The sequence below is a fragment of the Symphalangus syndactylus genome, chromosome 8, assembly GCF_028878055.3.
Source record: "Symphalangus syndactylus isolate Jambi chromosome 8, NHGRI_mSymSyn1-v2.1_pri, whole genome shotgun sequence".
NCBI classification, from domain to species: Eukaryota; Metazoa; Chordata; class Mammalia; order Primates; family Hylobatidae; genus Symphalangus; species Symphalangus syndactylus.
Window position 1 is genome coordinate 23,404,266 of NC_072430.2, and position 12,919 is coordinate 23,417,184.

The 12,919-nt window shown below is 42.7% G+C and overlaps 1 protein-coding gene across 16 annotated transcripts in view; it reads right to left on the reverse strand.

The window, feature by feature from the left end:
* The window catches only part of UNC79 (unc-79 homolog, NALCN channel complex subunit), a 309,568-nt gene that overhangs the window by 117,066 nt on the left and 179,583 nt on the right, over positions 1–12,919 (reverse strand). For all 16 annotated transcript variants that reach the window (XM_063643951.1, XM_055288333.2, XM_055288335.2 and 13 more), the window contains 4 exons: positions 10,909–11,136; positions 8,931–9,072; positions 4,652–4,731; positions 4,416–4,564 (listed from right to left, as the gene is read on the reverse strand). In XM_063643951.1, coding sequence (XP_063500021.1) covers positions 4,416–4,564; positions 4,652–4,731; positions 8,931–9,072; positions 10,909–11,136 — 599 coding nt within the window. The remainder of the gene's footprint in view (positions 1–4,415; positions 4,565–4,651; positions 4,732–8,930; positions 9,073–10,908; positions 11,137–12,919) is intronic.

Genomic DNA, 12,919 nt, shown 5'->3' on the forward strand with positions numbered 1-12,919 from the left:
GACGCTGGAAGTGCTCCCAGAAAGCAGACAAAAGTCACGACATTACTAGGAAAAGTTGAATTGCTTGGTATGTACCATAGCTTGAGGTCTGCAGCTGCAGCTGCTCACCATTTCAAACAGACAATTCATCTTGTAAACAGATGGCATAAACTTACGGTATTGATAAACACAGTATGGTACTGCAAATGCATTTTCCTTATGATGCTCTCAATAACATTTTCTTTTCTCTGGCTTACTTTACTGTAAGAATACGATAAATAATGCATAAAACATACAAAATATGTGTTAATCAGCTCTTTATGTTATCATAAGGCTTCTGGTCAACAGTAAGCTATTAGAGGTTAAGTTTTGGGGAAGAGAAAAGTTAGACACAGATTTTCAACTGCACAGGGTTCAGCATTTGTACCTCCCCGTTGTTCAGGGGTCACCTGTATTTGTGACTTTACAAAGCTCATGCTGCACCAGTAAGAGAAGGGAAGAGTGACACGTGCCATCTCCCTTTTACAGAGAGCACATGGAGGTACGAGCCACTCCAGTTGGCTGTTTTTCAGAAGGCATACCAGAGCTATAGAATGAAAAGGAGTGCTTTTTTAAATGCCGTATGCTTAATCTAAATAAGTGGAAGTCAGACAAATAGGGATCTCATCCCAACCCTGCTATTCATGAGCTGTGTAACCACGTGCAAATTCTCTAAACCTTCGTGTCCTCCCAGTGTGGGCTTTAAACGAGATGTGCAGAGAGCATGGCACTTAGTAGGTATGCAGAAACCTCAAGCTGCTACCACCATCATGATGATGAGGATGATGATGCTTCCAGAGCACAGCAATAGGCCCTAGGAAGAGTGCAAAGGAAAAATAAGACATAATTTGTGCCTTCATGGAACTTCCGGTGTAGTTGAAGAATGCAAAGCAGGCAGCCCGGCTAGAAAACCATTTCCATGACAAACCCCGGGATTTGGCCAGTCCCATTTGGCTTTCCCAGCTCTCTAGGGCAGACTTATTTGGAAAGAAGCAGAGCATCTTTTCCACAGGTCCAAACCATTGTCCATGGTTTTTGTGTCAGAGTGGCACTTTGCGGAGAAAACCTGGCCCTTGAAGGAGAACGCCCGGACTATGGACCCCAAAGGCCGAGTGGGTTGTCCCGTGGCACTAACAGTCCATTTGGCAAGTGTACATTCTGGGGGGCTGCTTTCACAATAAAAAAAAAAATGCCTATTTTGTATTCCCATGTTGAATTCATGGAGTGTCTGCCTAACTCTTGACCCTGTTCCTTCACTCCTTTCATCCAGATCTGCTGATGGTCTCAAACTTCACACTGTTCCCTCCAGGTCATTCCTACTCTTCCCCACTCCAGGTCAGCCATGTCTGCCCTTTCCCTTTCCCTCTCCCCAGCTTCTTCATCCCACTGCAGCTGTAGAATCCCTGTTTTCTTGGAAAGAAACTTCTGTAGATCCTCCACCTTTCTCATGGTATGCTTCTCTAGTGGGCTGAATAGTGTGCCCTGAAAATTCATGTGCACTCGGAACCTCAAAATGGGGCCTTATTTAGATTTCATCAGTTAAGATGAGTTCCTACTGGATAGGGCGGGTCCTAAATATAATGAATGATTAGTGCCCTAATAAGAAGAGGAGGGGACACTCAGGGACACACAGGGAAGAAAACCATGTGGCAAAGACTGGAGTGAGGCAGCTACAAGCCAAGAAATTCCAACAATTGCCAGCAGCCATGAGAATCCAGGAGAGAGGCGAGAAAGGCTCCTCCCCTAGAATCATCACAGGGCGCACGGCACTGCTGACACCTGGACTTCAGGTGTCCTTACTCTGCTGGATGAGACACTGACCTCCCCTCTATAAGGCTGAGAACACCCAACTTCCCCCCATACCCCAGCCCATCCTGACTGAGACTCCTCTGCCCTCTTTTCCATACTATTCTTCCAAATATCAATTTTTCTGGCTTCATCTGCTTTCAATTGTAGAATGGATCCCAGAGACAACCGTTTCATCACTCTGGAATCCTCATCCCTCTGAGCTTCCATCATAACCATATCACCAGTCGCCGGTCCCAAATAAACCCTTTGCCCATTTGCTCTCGTCCACTCCCAAGACCCTGAGCGCCGGAGGAAAAGAAACCCAAACCCCTACTAAGCTGGTCCACTGCAAACTAGTGCTAGCTAACTCCAGCCGAACCCTAAAGCTGGTGATTCTTTGGTTATTTCTTGTTAACTTCCTCTTGCTTTCCTCATGCAGGCTGTCCCATACTCTTTTCCATGTTCCTGAAGCTCCCAACACAACGTCCATCATCCCCCACTCAGGAGAAGACATTAACACCTAATATTCTTAAGGCTTAAGTCAGCTGTTATAAACTCCCCTTAACACTTTCTCTTTTCCTCAAAATTTATCTTCTTTCAAAGGAAAGGGTATTCTTCCTGTTTTCCACCCTACCCTTTGTTCTTGATCGCACACTATCCTGCCTTCCAGAACTTGGACCCACTAACTATTTTCTTTCTCTGGCCCTTTGCCACTGACTATAAATATATTCAGATTTTCTTTTTCTTTTCTTTTTTTTTTTTTTTTTTTTTTGAGACGGAGTCTCGCTCTGTCACCCAGGCTGGAGTGCAGTGGCACGATCTCGGCTCACTGCAAGCTCCGCCTCCCAGGTTCACGCCATTCTCCCGCCTCAGCCTCCCAAGTAGCTGGGACTACAGGCGCCCGCCACCACATCCGGCTAATTTTTCTGTATTTTTAGTAAAGACAGGGTTTCACTGTGTTAGCCAGGATGGTCTCAATCTCCTGACCTCGTGATCTGCCTGCCTCAGCCTCCCAAAGTGCTGGGATTACAGACATGAGCCATTGCGCCTGGCTGTTCAGATTTTCTTTATCCTAAAAATCCTTAATGTTTACTCCCTTTTCTCTCTAAGTATCTGATGTTTCCTTTCCTCTTCTAACAAACCTTTCAGAAGAAAGTTCTGCATTGTGTGTTTATATTCAGTAAGCCTTTGCAATGTGCTCTTAGCACTCTCTTAAATTTGGGTGCTTTCCAAAAATCTCTCTTTTCTCCATACTCATTCTAGTAAAGCGCACCTCTGACTCTATTTTAAGGTCTTCCATGGCTCTCCAAACATCACTAAATAAAATCCCTATCTTCAAGGCCCTTCATACTTGGATCCCAACCTACTTCTCCAGCCTCATTTTCCATTACTCCCTTATATCCACACCATCCAGCAAAATAAATAAATAAATAAATAAATAAAGCTTTGGTATCCCCCAAGTATGCCCTGCTCATTTCTGGTCCCTCCTTTCCAACTCTGCCATCTGTTTGCTCTTGACATTCCCAGGTTTTACAACATGCCCCACCCATCTCAAATCTCTACCAATGAAAATTCTATCATTATCTCAATGCCCATTCAAGTGGTATTGTCTCCAGAGCCTTTCATCATTCATCATTCATCCAGAAATGCTCTCTCCCACCTCTGAGCTGTATAAAGCAGTAATTTATCACATTCCCTTGGATTGACAGTGACTTATATATACATGACCATGAATCTTAGTTTAACCAAGACTGTCGAGTTTATATTCATCCTCTTGGGGTTATTATGAAGACCACTTCTCTTCACTCTCAAACGCAGACAAATTTGAATACTAAATTATGTGGTCACCTTTTCTCCATATAGGATTCACCCCCTTCCAAACTAGATTGCAAATTCCCTAAGTACCTAAAACAAGAATGTATACAGTAAGCCCTCATATTTGTTGAATGAATAATAAATAAATAAACAGAATGAGTAAAGAAAGATAGAACCTGAATGTGGTTTGTCATCAAGCTAACCTGAACCAATCTTTTCCTTTTTTACTGACTCATTCTCATACATATAAAATAAGGATGTTTCTGATGTATTTCCAGGAAGATTGCAAGAGTTATTTTAAGGTTTTCAGGAGGAAAAACACTGTAAATCTAGGGTAATGTTTTATTATAATTTTCAAAATGTCTCACCAGTCTCTAAAAAATAACTTGTCAGATAGTATATGGAGAGATTTAGACATCTATTAGCAGTTCTATTTTAAGTAAGACGGTAGGTAAGTCCTTACTTAATTATACTAGGTAAATATTAACATATTTTTTGGCATTTTTCTATATTTTCTATATTCTTAAGCCATCTAACAAATGAAAGGCATAAAATAATTTTTACTTTAACTTTTCTATTTATTCAGTATCAGGCAAATGGAAATTACCATTCCTTGTATTAATGTACTTTTAAATTAGACTAAAAAAGAAAAATAAAAGTAGTTATCATAGGCAATCGAGCTGTCCTGGCTCAAAAAATAACCCAAACAAGCCAGTAAATCTTAATCTAACTTTAATTTTCACAACTAAAGCCTAATATATAAACAAACAAAATAAACCATTAGGAAGACATACCTTGCAATCAACATGTGGTCCTGAATGTAGGCTAAAAATTGAGGGTGATCTTTTCTGGCAATGTATAAACATTCTCCATGCAGACAGAGAATCTTCAGGCAATTGAGCATATTAAAAAGAATGTCTGGCTCTTCAAACTTAGCCATTTCCTATACAAAAAAAAACCACATGGTTACTAAGTTATCCAGAACAGTAATGCTACCAAGCCAAGTATTCAAAGACATCAGAAAATATACCTGGAAAATGGTATATATTAGTCTCAATGTTACCGGAAGCTGTTGGTAGCAAAATTTTCTTTCAGTATCATTCTTTACTGCTGTGAAGAAATAATTACACAAAAATTAGGCTAATTCTTCCTTTCCCCCATCATTCATCAATTTATCAAGATCGTAAAAACCAAGAAGAGTAAAAAATCGACATAGAATATATGCAAAATTGTTTGAGAAATGTTTTTATTTCCTCTCCAAATTAGCATATATCCCTGCTATGATACAAGTGCAGGAAATCTTCTGAATTGAGGATTCCCAGTTTCCATTTTCCACTGGGCAGTCCATCATGTATTCAGATGTCTTTGGCTCCCTGGAGCTAACCCTACCCAAAGACAACTGAATACATGATTGACTGCACAGTGCTGCTAGTTGTGTTAGTTCTGCTGCTCCCTGAAGGGACCTGGAACCTGGCTAGCTATGCCTTCCTAATTGGAAGGGAGATATGCAGGTATTAAAGAGAGGTGTTCGGCCGGGCGCGGTGGTGGCTCATGCCTGTAATCCCAGCACTTTGGGAGGCCAAGGAGGGTGGATCACTTGAGGTCAGGAGTTCAAGACCAGCATGGCCAACATGGTGAAACCCTGTCTCTACCGAAAATACAAAAATTAGCCAGGCGTGGTGGTGGGCACCTGTAATCACAGCTACTTGGGGGCTGAGGCAAGAGAATCGCTTGAACCTGGGAGAGTGGAGGTTGCAGTGAGCTGATATCGAGCCACTGCACTCCAGCCTGGGCAATAGAGCAAGACTCAGTCTCAAAAAAAATAAAAGAGAGAGAGAGAGGTGTTCAAGTTGTACTAGCAACTAAAGAGGTTTATCCCATGGATTCTCACAAAAAGAGGCGCATTTTGAAACAGTTGAACATATTCAGATGAGAACAACTACGTATTATTTTCACCCTCTCGGGAGGATCTCTAAAACTTTTGCCCCCATACTGGGGGCAGCAATATATTATACATGAGGCATGCTAGAGAAAAGAATTCACAAGTTAACCAGATGCAGAAACTAGTGCAGAATGTGTTAAAATCACCATTACATGTTTTGGCAATCCCTAGGATCAGAGGCAACGGCAGTCAAATTCTCTTGGTCTAGATACTGAAAAGTCCATTGGGAATCTTCTGCCTGAATGTATTTTAAATGCTTGTCATAAGTACTTGACTGTTTTGTTTGATGTGAAAGTTTTAAATATATTTTTGGTGGTGGACATATCTGACCACTATAAGAAATAGGGGCCAGGCCTCAAGATGGGAAAAAGGGAAACGCACTAGAAGGGAGGGGAAGTCTCTGAACACGTGTTGACAGAGCACCCCTGAGTTCTAGGACAGAAGAGCTCCAGATCACTGCCTGAAGGCCCGCAGAGCAGAAGCAGGAGAGGCTCTGAACAGCAGGGAACCCTGGTCTTGGAAGAAAGAGAAGAGGGGCTCTCCTGCGGAGACAATTTCTAACTGCATCCTGTAAGACAGCAGACAGCCTGAGCAGGAAAAGAGGCTAAAGCTGCCACAGGAGCCTGGAGGAGCATGCAGGGGAGAACAAAGCATGTGTTTTAATAAGTGGACTGCAGAACAATTCAGCAAGGAAAAGAAAAACATTTAAAAATAAATTGCTGGCCAGGCGCAGTGGCTCACACCTGTAATCCTAGCACTTTGGGAGGCTGAGGCGGCCAGATCACTTGAGGTCAGGAGTTCAAGACCAGCCTAGCTAACATGGCAAAACCCCATCTCTTAAAAAAAAAAAAAAAAAAAAAAAACTTAGCCAGCCTGGTGGTGGGTGCCTGTAGTCCCAGCTACTCAGGAAGCTGAGAAACAAGAATTGCTTGAACCTGGGAGGTGGAGGTTGCAGTGAGCTGAGATCACACCACTGCACTCCAGCCTGGGCAACAGAGTAAGACCCTGTCTCAAAAAAAGAAAAGAAAAAAGAAATTGCTTAATTTTAACCATTGTTCCAATAAAATATTACATAGAAATAAAAGCAGCAGTTAATTGATTTGTGTGCTAGCTTAGGTTTAAAAAATATATTTGCATAGAAAGAGTACAGGCTATTGGATCATGAGTGAAGTCCCAGCTTCCCTTAGGCATGAATGCCTGACAGAAACACAACTGTGGGCCTGGGCCCTGGCTGCTGCACCACCTACAACAAGTTAATTAATCCTAAATTAAACTAGAAGACCTGGGTTCTAGTCCCAACCCTGCCACTAATTAGTTGTTTCCAATTCCCAGGTCCCCAGCCCAGGGATACCTAGACTTGAAGCTGGGGAGTGGAGCTTTTGTTTGTGTTTCTGCTTCTTAGGGATTCTGACGTTCTGTTACAGCTCTGGAATCATGTGAAATATGAAGTATAAATTGTGAATGAATAGTAGGAGTGACATGACCAGGGCAAGTTGTTTAACCCATCTGGGATTTATTTTCCTCATCTGCCAAATGCGAAGGCTAAACTGGATCAGCAGATTATAAACTTCTTTTCTGCAGAATATTTTGTTTGCAGAAAATCTTAGAATTCCAACACATGGGCCAGGTGTGGTGGCTCATGCTGTAATCTCAGCACTTTGGGAGGCCAAGACGGTGGATCACTTGAGTCTAGGAGTTCGAGAACAGCCTGAGCAACATGGTGAAACCCCATCTCTACAAAAAGTTTAAAAAATTAGCCAGGCATGGTGGAGCGTGTCTGTGGTCCCATCTACTCGGGAGGCTGGGGCGGGAGGACTGCTTGAGCCCGGGTGGTCAAGGCTGGAGTGAGCTGTGATCGCACTCCTGCACTCCAGCCTGGATGACAGAGCAAGACCCTTACCTGAAAAAAAAAAAAAAAAAAAAAAAAAAGAACTCCAACATATGAAAGAATGAAAGAGAGCAAGTTGGAGCGATCTGGCAGAAGCAAGGTGGGGAGCCTGGGTCTTTACATTTTGCCCTCCTCTTCCCCCCAGGGGTTGCCCCAATTGAGGATGTTCCAAAAGAAATCACACCGAGCCCTTAAAGCTTCAAGAAGTGCACACCGAAAACCAGTGAACCAGATCACCGCAGGTATTCCTTCAAATTCTAAAGTTTAGGACATGAAATAGTGTTAGCTGAGATATTCATACACAATTCACTGTTCATATGATCCATGGAGAAGCAGTCAGTTCTGACCGAAGATTTAGTAGGGTTACCTCCACAGTTGCAATGAACCCCAGAAAACAGTCCCCTAATAATATCTGCTGCTCATTGAAGAAATGATGCCAAGCCCATGCCTCCCGATACTGGAGTGGGCTCCCAGGAGCAATCTATTCTTTTTTTTTTTTTTTCGAGCAGAGTTTCACTCTTGTTGCCCAGGCTGGAGTGCAATGGCACGATCTCAGCTCACCACAACCTCTGCCTGCCCGGTTCAAGCAATTCTCCTGCCTCAATCTCCCTAGTAGCTGGGATTACAGGCATGAGCCACCACGCTCGGCTAATTTTGTATTTTTAGTAGAGACAGGGTTTCTCCATGTTGGCCAGGCTGGTCTTGAACTCCCAACCTCAGGTGATCCGCCCACCTTGGCCTCCCAAAGTACTGGGATTACAGGCATGAGCCACCGCGCCTGACCAGGAGCAAGCTATTCTAACTCTTCCAGATCGTGGATGCAGGAAGATTGAAAAGCTGCCCAAATTTGCCCCAGGTCTCATATAGATTCCCAGAGTGCCACCACCCAGAGCTAGAAATCAGGCTTTCCCAGAGGCACGTGGGGTCACATCCTGAAATTCCTAAATGCCCTCATGTGACAGGAGCTAGAGTACGATTCCTGAGCCTGTCTGCCATCTCGCTGCCCCCACTGCGTCCACCCAAGAGCTTTGAGACAAATGAAAAGGTGGCCGCTCCCCAGTCCCAGCTAAGAGCCAGCAAAGTAGCCTTTGAGCTCAGCCTGCACAGCCCAACCGCCAGAGCCCCACTGCTTCTATCCAGAAACACTCTGCTTTAGCCAAATGCCCTGAGTGGCTGTCAAGATTGTCAGCGCCCAGCCTTGGTCCACAGAGAGTACCTCGCATTGCAAGTAGGGAGGCGATGAGTTTTTATTGAAAACGGGTGCCAGCTGCCAGAAAGATGCTCAGGGAACTGGGTTCTGCAGGAACTGTAACAGATCCGTTCATTTTATAATCTGCTGGGAAATGTTCCTCTGCATGAGTCTATACTAAGGAAACCACGTCTGAATTTGCCCAAGTCGGTATTAAACCAAGAACCCGGTGATTTGAACATCAGGCCATGTGCACATGGCGCATTCCCCAGCAGTCAGAGCACACCTACCAGCATGTTCCACAGGCTCGGTGCGATTGCCTGGGTTCTCCCCATGCTTGCTTGCAGGATTCTCCTCCTCCTCCCCTTCAGGGCCTATGATAAACTCTGGTCTGGAAGAAAGGAGGCTATCCTCAAGGCTGTCTGTGGGCTCCTGAAATAAACAGGACAGGCAGCCAGGTAAGCAGCCCTGGAGGGGTGTCAGGAATCGTTTGCTCAGCTCAGCAAAGCCGGACTGCACACCTGCTGTGTCCCGGGTCCCATGCTGCTGAGGCCAGAGGCCAAGGCACCTCACCCCAGAAGACCCTGGAGCTTATTGCCAGAACAGTGTAAAGAAATCTCGATCCGCTATTGCTGAAACATTTTCTTTCACTTCAAATATATATAGAAGAAGATCAAAAACATCATTAAATCTTCCTAGGCCTGCTTTCTCACCTCTGCATTAGTCTCCAAGATCAGAGTCCCACTCATCAAGTCACTCCCCACCCATGTACATTTTATTCAATAACAGGACTTGATTAGGAAGGAATAATAACGGGCTCACAGAGCTATATTAAGATGCAAATGGCCGGGCAAGGTGGCTCATGCCTGTAATCCCAGCACTTTGGGAGGCCGAGGTGGGCAGATCATGAGGTCAGGAGTTCGAGACCAGCCTGACCAACATGGTGAAACCCCGTCTCTACTAAAAATACAAAAATTAGCCGGGCGTGGTGGCACATGCCTGTAATCCCAGCTACTAGGGAGGCTGAGGCAGGAGAATCGCTTGAACCTGGGAGGCAGAGGTTGCAGTGAGCCGAGATCGTGCCACTGCACTCCAGCCTGGGTAACAGAGCAAGACTCTGTCTCAAGAAAAAAAAAAAAAAAAAAAAAAGATGCAAATACTGGCCAGGTGCGGTGGTTCACGCCTGTAATCCCAGTGCTTTGGGAGGGTGAGGCAGGAGGATCACTTGAGGGCAGGATTTGAGACCAGCCTGGGCAACATAGCGAGACCTCATTTCTAAAAGAATGTTTAAAATTATCCAGGCATGGTGGCATGCCTGTGCCCAGTTACCCAGGAGGCTGAGGTGGGAGGATCCCTTAAGTCCAGGAGTTCAAGGCTGCAGCTATTCATGATCACACCACTGCACTCCTGGGTGACAGAGCAAGACCCTATCTCTAAAAATAACAAATAATAATAATAATAATAATAATAATAAATTTTAAAAAAATTAAAGGCACAAATAATGGGGTTGTCCAGGGTAGTCAAATTTTTAGGAGTGAGAAACTGCTATAACATGTGAGTTACAGACAGCAAGGTATGGCAACCCAAGTGTCTGTCAACAGCTAGATGGAGAAACAATTTAAAAAGGCATACATTTGGCCAGGCACGGTGGCTCACACCTGTAATCCCAGCACTTTGGGAGGCCGAGGAGGGTAGATCACTTGAGCTCAGGAGTTCAAGACCAGCCTGGGCGACATGGCAAACCCCTGTCTCCACAAAAAATAATTTAAAAATTAGCCAAGCACGGTGGTCGGCGCCTGTAGTCCCAGCTTCTTGGGAGGCTGAAGTGGGATCACCTGATCCTGGGAGGCAGAGGTTTCAGTGAGCCATGATCAAGCTACTGCACTCCAGGATAGGAGACAGAGTGAGGCACTGTCTCAAAAAAAAAAAAAATACATTTTACAGTATTCATTGTCACTTAAACTTTGTAATATAACTTTGTGATAAAAGTTCTTTTAAAAATACTAGTAATGCATGAAACCGTATGAATGGAGGTGCTACAACCCTCACTCAAGCCACTTAATAGAATTTTGTATAGCGTGGCTCCAGTTTGTATCCTTTCCAAGAGCCTGAGTTGGTAGAAGCAATGGGAAAAGTTTCTTTTAACACAGTCTCACGTATAACCCAGCATGGAGCATAAGATGCTGCTGGAGGAAGACTCCATTACATCAGCTACTGCAGTCTTTAATGCTATTATACACGGGTCATCTTGTTTCTTCAACTGCTTACCACCAGCCGGCTTTCTTCTTTAGGAGCTAGTCTCTCCAGGAGTTCACAAGCAAGCTGATAGCAGAGGATACTAGACTGACATAAGTTGCACTCGATTGCTTTTTCGTCCTTCTGGCAGGTGTGGGATCCCCCCCAGGGGGCTTGGAAGACATTGTTTATAATAGAAATAATGTCCTTTGATAAGCTGTGCTCTAAACCCATCGTGATTCCATCATCTTGTAACTCCATCTGAAAGACATCAAAAAAAGACACACGCACACACACACACACAAAAAGAAGAAGAACAAGGAGTTTGGTCCATTTGTCCAATATTCCACTGGCACACTACTTGGGGATAATTTTCACTAACTGACAGCAATATTGAATTATTTAATGACAATATAGGCTTCAAGACCATGAATATACATATACATTGCTGTCTGTGGGTTTTTCTAGAAGGAATATAAACACAAGATGAAGCAATTGGAATTATTTTAAAAATCATGTAGGAGATTTAAAAGAGAGTTTTTGTTTTTGGATAATCGGTTTGTGAGATTTTACACATTTAAAAAATGCTGCTCCTCACCTAGATTCCAGATCTTGGTTTCTAAATACCATGAGCTGCTAAAAAGAACCAGGGCTCCTCGGAGAAATGGCTGAATTCCAGGGATGGGGCTAGGAAAATATAAGATGAGCCTGGAACATCTTGTCACACCAGAAATCAAGGAAGAGTTCATAGAATGATGTGGACGTGCCAAAAGAACACAGGAGCCAGCTTGAAAAGATTCCCACTGGCCAAATGTGGAACAATATGAGCATCAAAATACAGAATCATAGTAACAGATTATAACCCACCAAATATCATAAAAATCCATGGGCACTGCGGGAATGAGTAGATAAACAAATAAACACGTAAATGGGAAAGAAGGATAAACTATTCCATCAGTAGAATACCAGCGAATACATTTAGAAGAAATCATGGAATTGGAAAATTGTCACTTGACTGTCAAGATAGTAATAATTGATGAATCATCCATTGATGCTAAAACTAGTGGATGAAAGCCTGATAATAAATAGGAAATCCATAAGGTAGTTACAAATTACTTATTAGTTACAAAAGGGAAAATAGTGACTTTATCACAGAAAAATGTGGCAGATTTTGGTCACTTGGTTAAGGTGACCAAAGTTGTCATCACAGTAATGGGATATTATTATATCTTATGTCTACTGACATGATGCATTACAAAGGATGTAAGATCACATCTGTGGTCTTCCTGCCAAGAAAATGCATGACCCAAATTTATTCATAAGGAAGCATCAGGCAAACTCAAATTGAGGGACAGTCCACAAAATATCTGGACTATACTCTTCAAAAATGTCAAGGCCCCATAAGTATAGATACCTATGAGGTACCCACAAAAATTAAAAATAATTAAAAAAAAACGTCAAGGACATGAAAGATAAAGACTGAGGAACTATCCTAGATTAAAGAAGACAAAGGAAACGGTACCTATAATTGCAATGAGTGCTTCTAGATTGTTCCTTAATCAAAGCCAGGCTTTTTTCTCTTGCTATAAAGATGATATTGCTATTATATCAATTTTCAAAATTAATAATTTCTGCAAGTTATGTAGTAGAACTATAACACTAATTTCCTGATTTTGATAACTGTACTGTGTTTATGTAAGAGAATGTCCTTTTTTTTTAGAAAATACACTCCGAAGTGTTCAGGGATAAAAGGACATCATGTCTGCAATTTAGTCTCAAACGATCTATTAAAAATTAATGCACACACATGCAGAGAAAGAGAGAAGCAGATGTGGTAAATAAATGTTAACATCTGGAGAATTGCTGGGAGGAGTATTTGGGAATTCTTTATAGTATTCTTGTAACTTTTCTGCAAATCTGAAATTATTTCAAAATAAAAGCTTAAAAAGAAATGTTCTCATCAAAACCTTTTTAACTTTTCTTTTTAAATTAACTTTAAAAATCAATGTATAAAATATATTAAAATTAGCTTCATTACTGTAGA